The 18045-nt window shown below is 45.9% G+C and overlaps 2 protein-coding genes and 2 non-coding genes across 13 annotated transcripts in view; 1 reads left to right on the top strand and 3 right to left on the bottom strand.

Annotated features, from left to right (window-relative positions):
* LOC119437404 (uncharacterized) overlaps window positions 1-5864 on the bottom strand; it is a 158100-nt gene extending 152236 nt beyond the window's left edge. The window contains exon 1 of one of the 3 annotated variants that reach the window (XM_037704432.2): window positions 4881-5864. In XM_037704432.2, coding sequence (XP_037560360.1) covers window positions 4881-5711 — 831 coding nt within the window. In that variant the 5' untranslated portion in view covers window positions 5712-5864. The remainder of the gene's footprint in view (window positions 1-4880) is intronic. The other 2 variants (XM_049660501.1, XM_037704431.2) reach the window with 2 other exon arrangements.
* Trnad-guc (transfer RNA aspartic acid (anticodon GUC)) lies at window positions 4625-4696 on the top strand. Its single transcript has one exon. It is a non-coding gene; the product is annotated as a tRNA-Asp (tRNA).
* A 1276-nt stretch (window positions 5865-7140) lies between the features above and the next one.
* Window positions 7141-7213, bottom strand: Trnak-cuu (transfer RNA lysine (anticodon CUU)). The gene has a single exon. It is a non-coding gene; the product is annotated as a tRNA-Lys (tRNA).
* Window positions 7214-10727: 3514 nt separating this feature from the next.
* The window catches only part of LOC119437407 (uncharacterized), a 408649-nt gene continuing 401331 nt past the window's right edge, over window positions 10728-18045 (bottom strand). For all 8 annotated transcript variants that reach the window (XM_049660503.1, XM_049660506.1, XM_049660507.1 and 5 more), the window contains one exon: window positions 10728-13417. In XM_049660503.1, coding sequence (XP_049516460.1) covers window positions 13289-13417 — 129 coding nt within the window. In that variant the 3' untranslated portion in view covers window positions 10728-13288. The remainder of the gene's footprint in view (window positions 13418-18045) is intronic.

An 18045-nucleotide genomic window follows, 5' to 3' on the forward strand; every position in this document is an offset into this window, starting at 1 on the left:
ATCGTCGCTCAAAGCAAACAGCACAGAAAACTTCGCTTACGTCAATTCCCACAGTGCGTGGGATGCGCATAATTTTTATTTTTTTTCGTTCCCTTACATCACCCTGCGACCTTCAAAGTGCGTCCGCTTGGGTCAAACAGTAATAGTATAGGAAGTTCTTATCAAACTTAGTTTTACAGGAACCGCAGAAGCAGCTACAATCTTTTTTTTTTTTAACTTTCAAGGCTTTTATAACAACCACGCAAGATAGAATAGGTCAATGCATTTTAAACTTCGATCTTGTGCACCCAGTAAAGCTATGTTTTGTCTGTTTGCTCCTGTATTTCGATTTGCCTTCAAAACATGAGCAAAATGAAGGATCAGAATTTCGAAGAACAAGTTTTCCCTACGGCGAATATGTTAATGTTGTTGGCTTTTTGTGTCTATAGAACACGTAGAGACATTAAAAAATATTTAGCTTTTACCGCTGCTATGTTCTTAGTAAAATTTCGCGGCAGGATTGCATTTTATGTTCGTAATTAGTCAATATAACACTTGGCACTCGTACGTGCTTGGTTTGTCGAGAAAAAAATACATATCTGTCTTCGCCACATCGAAGCCGTGCTTCGCCGTACTGCAGCAGTAGCGCACCCAGGATCTCTGCCAGGGGGGGGGGGGGGGGGGGGGGTATTTTGGTGTGTGTGTGTGTGGGGGGGGGGGGGGGGGAGCAAGCACTTTGCATTATATGCAATTTCCTTGCTTTAGCACGAGGACTCCAACAGCAAATAAAATGCCTAATAATTATAATAATGACACCAAGGATATTATTTCTTCAGCGTTTTACTCACACTAATTTAAAGGTGATGATGATGAAATAAACAATTTTCGAGACGGTGTTCCCGAGCGCTTGAGCTGTGGATCACTCTAGGTGGGAGGGTCCCTCATTCCAGGAATCCTCTGGCCGCGATAGCATCCCGGGCTCTGGCGAAAAGACGTCGTTGTTCTTCCAGGTCCGGGGTGGAGATCTTGGCCTCCCACGTCTCGGCGAGGAGGTTCACGTCTTCGGACGTTGTATGCTTGGTAACGGCGTCTTCGGGACGCCACGAGCACTCGAGTAGTAAATGAGCCAGAGTGTCTGGCACGACGCAGATCGGTCAGTTGTAGGTGTGTATAGTGTCGGATGGATGCGATGCATGAGGATCCCATGGGTGTACGTGGTGCTCTGCAGTCTTCGGAATGCGGTACTTTCCTCTTTGGTCAGTTTTGGGTGAGGTGGCGGGTACACCCTGCGTCCCAGTCGGTAGTGTTGGAGGATGGCGTTATACGTGGGGGGTATTGTCTCCGCTTCCGCTGCGTCACCAGGCGGTCGGGGGTCTCGCGAGGCGGCGAGAGAGGCCCGGTTGACGTGATCGCGGGCCGCGGCGTGTGCCGCTTCGTTTCCCTCGAGCCCCTCGTGCCCTGGTACCCACGTGACGCACGTGTAAGAGTGGATGAATAAATACAAGACAGTGATAGAGTGTTTTTTGTTAATCAGGAAAATTCGACCTCAAGCCACCTCCTGAATTGTAATGACTAGAGACCGGATTTTAGGCAAATGCCTTTTTTGTTCCTTGCGCTCCTATCGCCCCATTTTGATATATGAGCATGAATTAGAGGTTAAGAAGGGCTTTTATAGTGTTTTTATAGTGCCTATAAATGCCTATTTTGGCGTTTGTGCCTAAATGCCTATAAATGCCTCTTTCAATATCGGCGCCCATATTAACACTACTTAGCCTCAAGTTTCGCTTTCGAGTGCAGTTAGAGACCGTTATTCATGTCATCGGGCAACATTGACTGTGCGGAACTCTATGGGGTTCAACCTAGTCCTTTAGTTCAACCAACTCCCGGAAAACAACCGCTAGCAGCATTGAAATGGGACGCGCCGCGGTTGGCGAATGCGAAACCGCGGAGAGCCGTCAGGGGAAATGAGAGTAAAGAGCAAAAGAAGAAAGAAAAATGTGATGTGCACGCGGCTTTTGTTTTGTTTGTAATTTACTTTTTAAGGTGTTCACTGCCCCGTCGAGCGTTCCTTCTCAGCGTACAAGTTCATTCTCAGTGACAAGAGGAAAAATTTTGAATCCAAAAATTTGGAGATGGTGGTAGTTTGCTATTGTTTCCACAATCTTCACAGTGATTCTTAGACTACGTTCCGCGTGCTCTCCAAACAGATTTCTTCAAACACGTGCACTTCAAATGGGCGGAAGTGTATTTGGCAGTGTTGGGGCGTTTTGCCTGTACAATTCCGATAATGTCATTGTATATGAGAAAATTGCCAGAGTTGTACCTAACAATCCTCATGTAAGAACATGTTAATTTCTTAATAAATTGTAGTCTCCCTTGCATTTATTATTTGTCTGTTTTTGGTGTCTTAATTTAATTGCGTCAGGCAGACATAAAGTAGCACTTTTTTTAATCAGTATTCCCAGCTTTCAAGTATTCTTTTTCATGCTCGTTTCACTTTATGCAACGCTCGAGTACAGTGGCCATTGAACATGAATATGAGCAGTGTGCTTGTATTACGCCAAATGATCATCATTAGTCCAGTAGTTTTATGGAACATTGCACGGCTATGTTCAACTGTTGGCGCCTTTGTGACATCATAAACAATAGCATTTCTTGTTTTCCTGTCGTAGAAAAAGGTAGCGCACGTCTTCGTTTGAAATTATTTTCATTTATGTAAAAATTTATTGTCCCTATATTTACGACGTTGGAGGCCTAAAACGTTGCTTTGCCTGCCTAGTTTTGGCGCCTAAAACGCGCTTTTTTAATGCCTAAAGATCCGGCCTCTAGTAATGACAATGTGAACAGAGCGGTGAAGGTACATGTTGGACTGGTGGGGCTGGACGCGTGGGGGAGGGGGGGTAACTCGGCCTCAAGGGGGGGGGGGGGGGGGTTATAACACCGGAACCCCTCCCGTCGGTGCTGCACTGTACTGCAGACTCCAGAAGTGACAACTGACAGTCTAATGTAATAGACCTCATGTTTTCGATATCACTCGGCGCGGGACGCAAACAAAGGCGAATTTGCATTTTTTTACACGTATACAAAGCGTGCCATGATCGATTCAGACTGAAGACTCCTGTCGCAATACAGATGTTCATTTTCTTTCTCACTCTCTCCAGCTCATGGAGAGCGCTCGAATGCACTCTCGGAGCACTGGGAGCTCGACCAAGATCCGTCAGAAACTCGATCACGTGGCTACTCTGATTGCTCGGATAGCAGTTTCGGGTGGAGCACATTCGGGTGGAGCAGACTATCCCTGGTTCCAAGGGTTCCAACCTCGAGACGGCTCCGCATCGCTGCAGAGTTGGAACCACGTAGTCGAATGTACCATTACCGATTTCTCGTAACTTTTGTAAATTGGAAAAAAAAAAAGGAAGAGCTATGAGGCCCTAAATCATAATTCTGCTTCCTGTAGTCGGTAGAATTCAGGGGCGTAGCCAGAAATTTTTTCGGGGGGGGGGGGGGGGGGGGTCAACAGGTACAGAATATTTCACCGCACAGCATAGATATGGCATGTGTACGCATTTTAAGTAGTGCGTGCAACTCATTTGTGCTTCACTTAGGCCGGTGCAAACAGTAAGCGGCCTTGTATCTCACAGAATCTCGACTGACTGGTGTACTAGTAATGCAGGAATGAACTCCGGTCTTGTTCAGTGCATGGTGCACATAATCAATTTCTCAGGACGCGTGAACTCAGACGAGAACTGCCAGCGCCTGCAACAAGAGTTTACTTACGCTGTACTGCGCACAGCAGTAATCTATGCTTGTCGACTGTCTGTTTCGTGCATTCTGTTGCGAGTCAGTGGAATTTCACTGCTGGCATCAACCCCTTCGTGTGTACATAGCTGGTTTGGGATTCCACAACACAACAGCAACTACCAGCCTTCCGTAATTGCTGGTTTGGGATTCAACAACACAACAGTAACTACCAGCCTTCCGTAGGGGCGCAATCGCAAACAAGAGACGTTTCGCGCGCAGATCCTGCGCGAGCGCGGCCTAACCGGGACCTGAAAGGAAGCGGCGGAAATGCATACCGGAAATTTCGACCACCTGGGGTCTTTAACGTGCACCTAAATCTAAGTAAACAGGCCTCGAGCATTTTCGCCTTCGTCTAAAATGCGGCTGCCGCATTTGTTGCTTCATTTGTTGCTTCAGAATGCGGCCGCCACACATTCGCCCAAAATCTCACAGAGCGACAAAGCCTTGACAAACACCGTGACAGTTTTTTTCCATATGCAGACATGATTCGCTGTAAATTACCAACCCAAACGGAAGCGCCCAGGAATGAAATTGTGATAGTAGCACCGGTTTCTTGAATTATGTCAGCGCGATGCGACGACAACAAAGGGTGCGCAAAAAATTTCGGTGGGGGGTTTAACGACTATGCCCCTGGTGGAATTGGTTATTCTATGAATTCACCTTTCTGTATCTTAAGTGCACCAAGTTTCATTCAATTTGACGGAGCGGTTGCCTAATTGTTTTCACATGTATTTGAAATGGTATTTGCGTAGAAAAATTCGAGTAGGCCTCATGCGGCCTCGTAGTAGCGTGTTCTACGGTAAAGTTGCTCTTGATAAAGCACCTTAGCAGCCCTAAACAACCGTCCTCGTTAGTATAGTGGTCAGTATCCCCGCCTGTCACGCGGGAGACCGGGGTTCGATTCCCCGACGGGGAGCAATTTTTTTTTTTTTTTTTTATTATTTATAGAAGTGGGATTAGTTACTGCAAGTATATGCATAGTGCGCAAACAGACGAGTAAGATACGGGACAGCACGGTCTCGTTTCTTACTCTATTCACGTACTTGCAATGACACCAACCCAAACTAGCCCAAAGAAACGTGTCAGCTGTGATTACTTACGGAAGCCAGCACAATCCTGCAGGTCATGCTCAGCTGCAGCCGCTCTTTGATGAAGCTTCTCAGTAGGCGAGACTTGTCGACGCCACCGACGGGGCTGCTATCTTCCACGTTGGCAGGGGTTACTGTCACGCGAGTCGTAAACAATGCTGTAGACGATGGAGTCGCCTTTCTCCCCACCACAATGTGGCACATGCCACAACGCACTTTTCCGTTTTCCCTGTCGAAGTCGCCTTCTCGAACGTTTTTGTCATGCACCAGCAGGTGCGCCGCGGACGTGAACAGCTCGTCCGGTTTCGGTGAGAGAACATCGGGCAGGGCATCGCTGCTTGCAGTTTCATGCTTGTGACAAAACCATTCGCCCATTGCCTCTTTCCAATCATCGGATGGCAGCGGCAGGACTCTGCGAAATTTTACTCCTCCGCCGAGAATTCTCGTATTGCATTTCACACACTGGAAGCAGTAGACGGTTCCAGCGACAACGGCAGGTTCCACGAAAGGCTCCATCTTCGGCTCCGAGTCCGAGCCGGCCGACTTGTGGAAACGTACGTTGAAAGTCAGTTCTCGGCATGGCATCGGCTGGACAAATCCTTTCCGGTCCCTGAGGACCCCGGTTTCTAGGGGGATCGTCATAGTGTCGACTTCGAACACAATGTTATCGGGGAAAATCAGCTCCGTCTGAACGCAGCTGGCATCATCCTCTTTTGCATTCACGACGATTTTAATTCTTGAAGACGCACATTCACTGGCGACATGGCCACCTGCGAGGTCCCACAGAAGCGCCTGAACCTTGCACAGTTTAAGTAAGGGTCGCAATTCAACCGAACAATCCATTTTCACCAGGCGTCTAGACCAAAATGCACGCGCTCACGAGCAAACACCATTCCACATGCGCTTCGCCCAACCACCTTTTACCACCCGCGCTTTTTGGCGTCTCTAGCGCATTAGCGCGACATAGGCGACATCTAGGCGCCACAAAGTGAAGCCCATTAGGCGCAAATTTCAATTGCTTCAATCACTAAAAGCGGCGCTTGCACATCACACTACGCGAAGTTGACACCGACACAAAGAGCCCTTCGCATTCAACATATATTTCTGCTCGCGCACTCCTTTTTCGTCTATACTACCAAAAAAAAAAAAAAAAAAAAAAAAAAAAAAAAACACCAAAGGTGATCTCCTGGACAATTCACTCAATTAAGGGTGCGGCAGGAGAACAAGGAGAAAATCATCCACAAACCAACTCGATGTAAACAGCAGAACAAACTGGAAAAACATTATTTTGGCAAACGATCCTTAACAAAAAAGTAATAATAAATTTAAAAAAAACATGGTGGCGCATAATTTTGAGATTATTAGCGATGTTATTGCGAGTAGCAATGTATCTTACAATGGGCGTGTGATTGGTGATATGTTTTATATGTTATGATGATTATTAAGAAGAGTGGCACATACTAGCACTAGTTTACTACAACATGGGTCACTCAACTAACACATATCCGGTGACCCAAGTTGCGTCAAGGTTACCCGTAACCAGTGCCAGGGTTAGGGTAGACGGTCCCGACATCCCCCTAAATGATCGCTGCCGCTGAGCACAACATACATATATGCTATTATATTATACCCTCTTGTCGGCGCTTTCTAAGCGGTTTACAGTCGGCGGGTCAAAATCGAGCGCTGCGAACACATTCGCCCAGTTCATTCAGAGCGTCACGACGGTTATGCTCCAGCTCGGAGCGGGCTGGGAGCGCGAGCGTGAACCTACAGAATTCCAATCGCGTGGCTCCTCCGATTTCCCCAAGAGCAGCTAAACGTTTGGCTCGGGCATGCTTTCACTGGCTTCCTGTATTGAAAGGCCTCCGCATAGGTGCAAACCGTGTTGTAACGCGGCAGGAACCTCTCGAATGTACCAGTCTTTAGATATCGAAGACACGCGCCAGTTTAGGCGGCAATACCGGCATAGGATTTGGTTATACATTGTGGACGTTAATTGCAAACTGCTACTACTTGTTCCCGTCTTATATGAGCAGAAGTGTAAGTAACAACGTTTATTTCCATAAACGTTCGTAAGTAGTACAAGTGCCAAGTTTATTGGTATATTACTTCTGCATAGGCACATGTGAACCTGGCGCGGGGTGATGAACTACAAGTGTTTATTCAGACTACTCATACGCATGGCTACGTTTACAAAAAAAAAAAAAAAAAAAAAAAAAAAAAAAAAGGGGGGGGGGAAAGAAAAAGCAATGTGAAGGAAACAAAAACATAGCGCCCAACGTGGGGCTCGAACCCACGACCCTGAGATTAAGAGTCTCATGCTCTACCGACTGAGCTAGCCGGGCAGACAAGCTCATAAGTCTCCTATGGCATATTTAAAGGAATATAACACTTTTTTTTTTATTTTTTAACACATTTTGCCATTTATTTATAACTGCGCCGAGACCACTTTACAGCCTACCGATCTCTTCGAAGGTTTACCCATCGCTACAGGCGGTATGCCAAAAGGAGTCCGACCTAAGTGCAATCAGTGTGAAGTGCGACGAGTGCGAGCCTGCAATAGCTGCAGCGCGGGGCTGGCTCCTCCATGGATTCCTTACTCTGCGGCGCCCCTTGCCTTCGCCAGCCAATGCTGACGGAATCGATATCCGAAGTGCTCGAACACCTCGTGTTCGACGCCAACGAAGTGGTCACCTACAAGTGGATATCGCGGAAGTGGGAACTTCACGCCAACCTCGCCAAGCGCCTTTTACACGACTTCGTGACGGAACAGAGGCGCGCTGGAAAATCACTGTGCAGCTGGCACGCCGTGCTGTGCGCCGGTTCGGTGACTCTTGTGCCCGAGGCAAAGCTAGCGCGCTGTTTTCGGCGCTGGCCAGAGAGCCGCGCGCACATCTATGCTGTGCTTACGAGCCGCACAGAGGACTCGAATGTGATCTGCCTAGCAGACGCAGTGTCTATGTGCAACATGCAGCAGGACGTCAGCTATTCTTCGGTGAAGCCGACGAAAGCATTGGCGAAACGCTGCGACCCTTCGTTATACGCGCTTGATTCTTGAAACTGAAAACGGGCGACGTCTCGAGATAGCTGGCAGTATTATGAGCACTAGTCCGCGACAATGGTTCGCGCAAGTGCGCCAGTCATCCCGTTTAATCAACATCGCAAACTACATCGACGTAGAATGCATTTCAGGACCATATGTAGGCAGCGCTTAGAAACGAGCCATCAAAGCCGCTGTTTTGTTCCGCGAAACAGCGCTCTCCATTTTGCTCAGAAGTTTTTCTCTTTAGCATTTTCAATTCTGTTATGTTTCTTTGTACACCTGTTTTAGCTACATTTACAATTTTAGTTTACACTTTTTGACTGCGTCTACGTAGTTTTATATATCATGCTGCATGTGAATAAAATGAACTGAACCACACACGCATTCCTCATTCTTGGGTTCTAGTTGAACAGTAAATTAACGCGTCGCAAGATCACGTAGGCCTAAACACAAGCAACTCGAGAATACGTACGGATTGCACCATAAAATTCAATAATGTGTTCAAATGGACATTCCTGTAAATTCATGCCCAATCATTCGTTACTGCTATTTGCTGTATAATTCTCGTAATACTAAAGAATCCCACCAATGCCACTTTTAATTTCAATGCACCAAACAAGAAAAAACTTGATCTTTTATTTAACAGAAATCTGGTATATCCTTGCATGGTCTACTCATTTGCTGCGTTCAGGTAACCTACCTTTGCACAATGTCCTTTGCCTCTAGTGCCCCATGCATTAGGTCCAGAAATGTTGGCACAATGTTTTTTTTCGTTGTTCCTACTACAGTGTTAACAGATGGTCTCTATGATTTCTGGCACTTCGCAGTTTGCAAACTGTTCCAGTGAATTGCACACAGTCAAACACACTGCTGCACTGCCCCAGGTGTTGGTGGTCCTATGTAGAGCCGCTGAAAACCCTGCGTAGCCTCGCTCTGTTGTTCAGGTTCAGCTCAGTCACATTCTTTACAAGCTATGAATCAATTTGCCAAAACCAATGCATTATGATTGCTTGTATTTTGACAGGGAGTACAGTTTGTTGCATGAGTTTTGTGGTCAGCCTAACGTAATCCTTGCCTATTATAAATCTACCTTGTAGTTTGCACTCTGTAAATGACTTCAACATGGAATCCTAATCATGTTGTGCACCATTGTCAGGCCAAACGGTAGGTGTTATAGGCCAGATGAAAAAAAGTCAACTTGATTACTAATTTTCTCTGCAACATAAACAAAATCAGGAGAGGAATCAGGAGAACTAACCTCTTAATTTACTTTTAAATGATTTCAGTAGAGCACTCCAGTGTGCTTTGTTACAAATCAGAGCCTGTATGACGTAATAGTTCAGCGGAAATCCGCTAGGTGGAGATAAGTAATTAAAGGGAAACTTAGACATCCACCCAAATGTAGCAATTTGCTACAATGGAAACCCTACCGGGTTCCTCGAAAGAAAGCCTCGCAGTTGACGAAAAATTCGTCCTGGTCCGGGACTCGAACCCGGGACCACCGCCTTTCCGGGGCAGCCACTCTACCATCTGAGCTAACCAGGCGGCTAGCAGATGGCAGGGCGAAGTCGAATTTGTCGACAACTCGAAGCAAAGGCAAGTGTATGAAGTAATAGTTCAGCGGAAATCCGCTAGGTGGAGATAAGTAATTAAAGGGAAACTGAGACATCCACCCAAATGTAGCGATTTGCTACAATGGAAACCCAACCGGGTTCCTCGAAAGAAAGCCTCGCAGTTGACGAAAAATTCGTCCTGGTCCGGGACTCGAACCCGGGACCACCGCCTTTCCGGGGCAGCCACTCTACCATCTGAGCTAACCAGGCGGCTAGCAGATGGCAGGGCGAAGTCGAATTTGTCGACAACTCGAAGCAAAGGCAAGTGTATGACGTAATAGTTCAGCAGAAATCCGCTAGGTGGAGATGGGTAATTAAAGGCAAAATGAGACATCCACCCAAATGTAGCAATTTGCTATAATGGAAACCCAACCGGGTTCCTCGAAAGAAAGCCTCGCAGTTGAAGAAAAATTCGTCCTGGTCCGGGACTCGAACCCGGGACCACCGCCTTTCCGGGGCAGCTGCTCTACCATCTGAGCTAACCAAGTGGCTAGCAGATGGCAGGGCGAAGTCGAATTTGTCGACAACTCGAAGCAAAGGCTGCAGAGGTTACAACATAATTCACTGTAGTGGTAATTTGCACTTATGGTGAAATTTTCTCTTTAATGGTATCTCAGCTCGTTACTGAAGCTATACTGATTCAGACCACGCTGTTGCACTACAATGAGTGCAAGATTGTAAATATGGGCACTTTTAAATACAGTAACCAAAAAAAAAGCAGGTAGAACAAAACTAAACTAAAACGTACACAAATTGGCATAGACAACATAATGGGGCCTATATTACTTTTGCAATAAAAACACCTCCATTTTGCTACTTAATGCACATCTTCAAAACCAAATGTATTCATCTGTATGCAAGCACCTCTGATACTACCTCAGATGCTGCTCGACAGGATACATGCTCTATTGTTCAGATTTCTTTTCTAGTCTTCATTTGTGCCAAGCAGCAAAGGACAAATGCACTTTCACGAGGAACATGGATAAACAACGGTGCTGTTGCATTGTGTTTCCTCTGTTGGTCACAACAGCAATGAACGTCTTTCATATCAGCGGCCAACGGTGTCCAGTCTACGTTCAAGTCGCTACTCAGATTGCATTTTTCTACCCACACACAAGTTGCAAGCAGTCAGCCACAAAACATGGGCTGTCGTGCTTGGCAAACAGCTTTAAGCTTAGTTTTTTTTTTGACAGAAAACGGCCATCCTCACCAAAACTTTTATTCCTTCAGCATTGTTTTCTCCTTTCATTCATACATACCTCGGAGAACAGCCAACATTGCAAAAAAAGCATCGCTAGCCCCCTCTTCAACAAGCGAAATCCGTTCCAACAGTGTGTTCATGGAGCAGACATGCCCACAAATGCACCAAAGGCACGGCATGACTACGCGTGTCGGAAGTGAAAAACAAAAGGTCCAAGCGCCGACAAAGATCGCAGTGAAAATTGAAACATTCCTAGGGATCACGCACACAAGGCAGCTTTTTAGACAAAACCAAAATGTACAGCACAGGAAACCATACAAATTTTAATGACCACCTGTGTTCTGTGTGTGTGGATACAGGGACCACTTTTCGACAGTGATTCCTCTCCAGAATGCTTTATTTCCTTGTCCAAACATCCAGCACTCATTGGCTAGATTTTACTGCGTTTCACATCACAATCTGCTCCTCAAATACTTTATGCAGCTCCCACTCCTGCTTCAATTAAGAGGAAAGGAATTGCAATGAGGCAAGGAATCACTGTGAACTTCAGCCCTTTAAATTGCAGTGCACAAACCCCATGCCTCACCAAGTGACATTATGCACAATTTTCAATCGCATATTAGTGCTCCGTCACATAAGTGCATGTCTGAATATGAACAAAAAGCAATTGAGCAGAGTTAGTGAAGCACACGGAAAGATGAGCGATTGCCAAGGTCCTAGAGGCTTCGCTTCCATTTTGCTACAACTGTGTGCCTTTTAACTGCATGCAGAATAGAAAAAGATAACATTCTTAATCCAAATACCCACCACAGCAACATAAACAAGGTAGATACACTACCTTATACAATCATTTGAAAAAGTTAAAATTCATCTACTTCAAAAACACAGGCTTTCCTTTTGCAAAGGACCTCAACAGCCACAGAGCCATTTGCAAAAAGGAAAGTCTTGATTCTACTCGTAGCCATCAATGAGAGAGGCCTACAGCCATAGCTACGATGGCAGGACCACATCATCGAGCCCAAAGCAGCACTTGTACTACAGAATCTCTGCCAAATGCTGGGCTTATCAAAAGGCCTGCTTCTATGTACAACTATAAGTTCAAGCAAACAGACAAACAAGAGTTCCCCAAAAAGCATCACAAATGGTTATCATCAACCACTAATATAAGCTTTTAAACAGCATTTACTACAGCACGCCACCTCTTCAGCGAGGTTAAGCGCAGAACGGAATGGTAGCAGCATCTCAACGACAATCATGGCAAACACCATTGCACACATTTGGGAGAGAAAAGATAGACAAGATACCCTACACCAAAACCAAGCAGTTCATAAGAGAGATCCACAAAGCAGTCATAACGCCTACAGACCACTGTTAAGGCAGAAGTTGGTCATGGTCGGTGTGCAAGACCTTGTGGCACTACACTGCCATGCACTTAGCACTTGCTGCTAGTCCACTGAACACTGCTTCTGTTTTGCTTTGTCTTCCCTGGAGGACACAGACAAGAGCATACCACCATTTGGCTCGACCACCTGTGACGGTAGCTTAACAAAAGACTGGCGGCAACCAAAGGTAGGGTCTCCAAACTTGCCCCTTATGGGCTTGAACCTTGGATGGCAAGATCAGAACACCGTCAAGCTCTTACAGACCAAGCAAGCTGCATCTCGTGTTTCCCTTCCAGTACAGCCATGAGCTGATGCCTTGAATCAAATTCGCATTAAAACAGTCTAAAAATGACAAAATTGCATACAATAACTCAGCAATGCTGTGGGACCAAACATAAACTTCATTTTTTTTTTTTTGTAGTAGCAATCCAGTGAAAAATGCCACGTTTGTGTTAAAAAGCAATGCGTTGCCCACAGACATAATGAATGTGGTATATGATACCTACAGCATTGCATTGTCACATTTCCAATTAATTTTAGCGTGTCATGCAGTATACATGGATCAAAACTGCCATGCTAGGCCTTGCAGAACAATTTTAGGCTATCAGCGACTTTGATGCATGCTTAAAAGTGAATGTCAAGTGTATCAGTTTTGATTCAGCTTCAGTCACACGTGAACCTGAACAGACATATGACAAAGGATTCCATTTTAAGTCTAGCACCTTTGATCCACTCTTATAAATGTAGTGTCATAACTAATGCCTGTAGACAGCCAGCCTTGGCCTCTGCATGTAGCCTTTAAAAATTACATGAATGCTCACGCAAAAATAATTAAGACTAAAAGAAATGTTCATTGCAACAGTATAATGGCATCATATAACAAGCACTCGACACTTTCAAACATTTCCATTCTGGTTTTGTCAAACCTAGAATAAACCTACTACCAAAGACATGACAGAAAAAGTCTCAGAACACTACCCTTCCATGGGAGAGCAGCAGATGTAGAGGAAGAAAAATAAAAACTGTTTCAGGAAAATGACATCCCAAATCGCACCATGAATTGAACTAGCATCTGAAAGAAGAAATACTGTCCTGTAGTGCAAAAAAAGAAAAGAACCTAGGAAAAGGCTTCGCAGGGAAAGGGACGCAAGATGGCTGCCAAGTCAAACACGTGACGTCTGCTACGTTGGATAGGCTCTCCTCCTGGCCAGGTTACCACCAGCTGCCTTGTGACTGCTGTCCACTGCTCGTGATGAGAAATCCGCAGGATCAAACATCATGGGTGTCGAGACAGCCTTGGCTGAGGGTTGCTGCATTAGGAACAAGCATGTGTCAGTGACTCATCCCCCAAACTGACAATGCAAAACTCTGGCTTCAACTTAGTCTTCCCACAAATATAAGATTCGAGACCAAGAGTCTCAAACATGTAACCTGCCGACTTCTCGTGTGCAGCCTGCCCATGGTGCTCCCAAGAATTCACCTCTTCCGCCCCTCCTTAGTGCACACCTCACATCAAATCAAATTCCAGTGGAGGAGCAGGGTAATTCCCATATGCTCAAGAACTGTTCCAGCCTGACAACCTTGTATGTACTGCCAAAACCAATGCTTGCCAACACGGAGACATGTACAGTCTGTTTCACACTTAGGGGAAATCTCGGAGCGCATTGCATCGCGATGCGGCGAGCGCTGGAGTCGGGTGCCGGAAGCAGCTCGCGCAGGCGCAGACGCTCGAGGCGCGTTATCTTGAACCGCGTCGACTGCTGGACGCGGCTGGCCGCCAACCGCGTCGACAGCTCCGACGCAAGATAACGCGCCTCGAGCGTCTGTGCCTGCGCGAGCTGCTTCCGGCGCTCGGCTCCAGCGCTCGCCGCATCGCGATGCAATGCGCTCCGAGATTTCCCCTAAGTGTGAAACAGACTGTACACCTGTGTGCAAAAGTACAGAATTGTTGAACTGTAGTTTGTGTGCCATATGATAGCCCTAATTTTGCTTGTGCTTCCTCATGACACTGTCCCAAATTACATTGCAAGAAGGAAATAGCAACACTTCTTAGCTGAGGCAGGAATAGAGTCCCAAACCAGAGGTGGAGTGTTAATTCTGCACACGGGGATTTCTCTTGTATCTGGCTTGATGCTTGATGCAAACATGAGATCTCTAGTTCTATAGCTACCAAAGTTGGTCATGGTAAATAGCACCTCACCATCGTTTGGGAACACAGTATAAGGTGGCTAGGAACGGAACTAAGCAACATTTTTACTGGAGCCGCCTTCATGACTAAAGTGACAAGCCCAGACTTCAGTGCAAGCATGCACATTGCATGCATTTCTATGTTGCTGGAATGCACAGTCAAACCCGGATATATCGAATCTGAAGGGGATCACAAAAAAGTTCAATATACAGGTAATTTGATTTATAAAACTTTCATACAGTAATTGTCAAGGGGATTTTACTAGGGTTGTGCGAATAGTGATTTTGGCCAAACATTTTCGAATCGAATGTCGAATAGTTGCTGTTCAAAAATCATGGCCACAAAGTGGCATGCAAGATAATTATCGGATATGTGCAATGATTAAGTGGACTAATTTGTGATAATGAGACCCCAATTAATTCAAGTATGACTTATTTATTGGAATACGTTTGAGAATGTTGATGTCGTTTACTCATTGCTTTCTCGAATTATTATAGTCAAAACAGAGGTTATAAGTTTTCTCGCAAATAAGTTTCTGAGCAATTATGAAGGTTATGAGAAATTTTTAAAGGTCCAAAACTGGTTTTTCTTAGTGTCGTACGCAGCGGTGGTGAGAAAAGAGTGCTGGCAACCAGGGCGCCAAGATTGGCAAAGATGACGCCGGTGTATACCTGCATTTCTAGAGCTCGTTGCTCGGTTTCTTTTGCCCATTGTAAAACAGAGTTGGTGAAATTACTACAATTAATATAGTCAACGTCCGATTTTTCAGACCTCCCTAGGAGCAGCAAAAACGCCCGAAAAATCGGGCAGTCCGAAAGCATAAATGCATGCCTTTTACTGCTCCCAAGGGCTCAAATCACCGCAGGCAAGTCTGAAATAGCTTTAAGGACCTGCCAGTACACTTATTAGGCATATTGGTGCTTGTACTGAGATAGGAGACGGCGGGTGAATACATACCGTGTCCCGTGACAATTGCCCCCTCCCACTCTTGGTATGCTTCACCACGTAACACAACTGTACTGAGGCGAAGCTGACTCTCGGGAACTGGCATTACACAATGCGCCGTGCCATTTCAGTTTGCCAATAGCGGCGAGCTGTTTCAATTAAAAACACGGCACCGAACAGCAAGAAACTTGGTAGCAAACGTCGAAGTAGCTAGGCCTAGGGTTGCCGCGATCGTGGCTACGGCTGCCAGTGGATCTGATTATTAGACAGTAAACAAACTCGTGACCGTTTGCCAACACATCGAAAAGCACGAATGTTACAACTGCTCTCGAAGCGAATATCGAATAGCGTAATATTCGAAACTATTCGAAAATTCGAATATTCACACAATACTACATTTTACAGCTGTTCCATTTACAGCATAATTCGTTATATGTACGTTCGACTGTAGTTATGGAGGTCAGGTACTGTATCCAGGAATACCCTGCTTAGTAGAAAAGCGTTTGTCCAAGTGATTTGGTTTATTACTCTAAAGCAACGCAGGCGGAATTAAACACACCACAGGAGGAGGTTCCAGATTGTTTGACCACCTGTAGATCTTTTACCCAAAGCATGGTACACGGGCATATTCTCATCATGCATCCATCAGAATGCAGTTGCTGTAGCCAAAGAATCAAGCCTGCAATCTTTGGCCAGGAGCAAGATGGCACCAAAAGAATCTGAACTTGAGCCTGTTGGTACAGCTTTGCGACTGAAGAACAGCACGAAAAATTGGACAGCACTTAGTGCAAATTATGTAGGACAGAACACGCCACCCTAGAACACATTCTATGGGATTGTGCACATGTTCAAGATAAAAATGCAGTCTCCCCAGAACAGCTTGGGGCGCGATGGAAAGCCGCGCTGATCAGCTCAGATCTGCAAGAGCAACTATGGGCCATCCAGCGAGCTCGCGAGGCGGCTGGGAGACAGGGTCTCTCTACCGCCCCTGGTGCGGCCTAGGCCCCGGCCTCAATCCGCTGGTCTCAATAAAGTTGTTTCACTCACTCACTCAGTCCTGTCCTCCCTTTCTTGTCCTGTTTTTGTGGTTTTTACGCAAAAATGTATAAACCACAGAGCTACTACAGCAGGTTTAGCAGAGGCCCCAAGCCAATATCAATATAATAGGTTTTTTATTGTTTCTACAGTTTACATACTCTACGTTAACATACGCTGAGTGGGTAATAGTGTTGTCGAACATGGCGGAACCCAAGGCTCCCGCTTCAGCATGAATTCTCATGATGCTACGCTCTCGCTATTGTTGATCGCAAGTACCGTATTTACTTGATTGTAACGCGAGCTTTTTTCCACATTTTTGCCACCTGAAGTCGATCCTCGCATTACAATCGAATACTGAAATTCAAGTTGTCTAAAAAGTGCAATGATGCACCCAATTCTAACCAACGAGTGAAATCTGCGAGTGAAAACGCGTGAGGGACGCGGACTTTCACGAAGAGCGAACGCATGGCAGAGAGCAAACGCGACGTCTCCGTTGCGCGAAGGGCCGTGGTGGGATGGGGAGGTAGGGAGGGGAGGCAACGTTTAGCTGCAGCGCCAAATGTGTATCTTGCGACCAGGCTCAAGGGGAACTGGCAACTCAATCTCCCACGCAAAAGGAGGAAAGTGGGAAGGCAGCGCAGGAGGGAGGGGGCTTCTACTCTGCCAGCAACAGCGTACTTGTACTTTGCGCGGCTGAGGCCTGTCGCGCGCACTGTATCTTGAAAGCGACCTTCACACGGCTTTGACCTTTGTATAAGCTGTGCTTTCGCCGCTCAGTTTCCGTTGAAGCGATAGACCGCACGAACCTTCACTTGCTCCTGCTGGCTAGCTTGCTTATGCCAGCGTTTTGACAGTGGTTGTCTGTGGCCATTGAGTGTGATATATTCATGTTTGCTTGTGCGCACTGATACCATGCTTGTTAACTCAGTGGGCGAATGTGTTCAAGTTTATGCAGCCAATAAAACTACTATCCTTACTCCGTATAGCTCTCTACTAATTTGCTATTGCAATTGATGCTTCGCCTTTTGAGTGAAACTGCAACTTCTTCATGCATCCGGTGGTCTCGCGTTACTTTAGCGGGGTTTTTTTCGTTTGTTTGCTAGATGCAACAAAAAGTCACCCCTCGTGTTACAATCGCAGTCGTTTTACAATCGAGTAAATACGGTAACTGTTGAAATGAGCTTTCACTTGCTCTAAACTCACCTGAAATGTCAGTTATGAGTGCATAGTGCCTCCAATTTCTGAGGCCGTTCGGCGATTCTGGCATTTGAAGGCCTAACGAGACGCATCAGCATAGAAATGACAGGATGGTTGCTAATGCATTGTCTTGGCTTGGATATGTTTGGCACCAGGCACCAGACAGCACCCAGTCTTTTAACGCCTTCCTTATGTTTGTGTTTCCAGTGCGTTTAACTAGAAGTCTTATAGGGATACGCACCGTAACGTCCCGCAACGGTGCTAGTGTTTAACATACGTATGGTAAGAAATGCTATTCTAAAACTGTCTATTCTTAGCACAGTGCCAAGCACGCTTTCTTATCACAGTGCTAATAACGCGAAATATAGTGAAAATAAAGTATGTATCTTCAAAAGTGATCGTTCAAGGATACGGCACGAGTTTGTCAACGCGTTGCTGCGTGCACATATGCTTGCCTTTGGCCTAGACAGTCCGTGGCCGCAACTTTCTAGCAATTCCTTTTATGCTATTCCTTTTCATTTTACTCGTGCTTCGTCAGGGGTCAGAGTGACAATCAGCATGTGTTATCAA

Source organism: Dermacentor silvarum, chromosome 1 (assembly GCF_013339745.2).
Source record: "Dermacentor silvarum isolate Dsil-2018 chromosome 1, BIME_Dsil_1.4, whole genome shotgun sequence".
Taxonomy (NCBI): Eukaryota; Metazoa; Arthropoda; class Arachnida; order Ixodida; family Ixodidae; genus Dermacentor; species Dermacentor silvarum.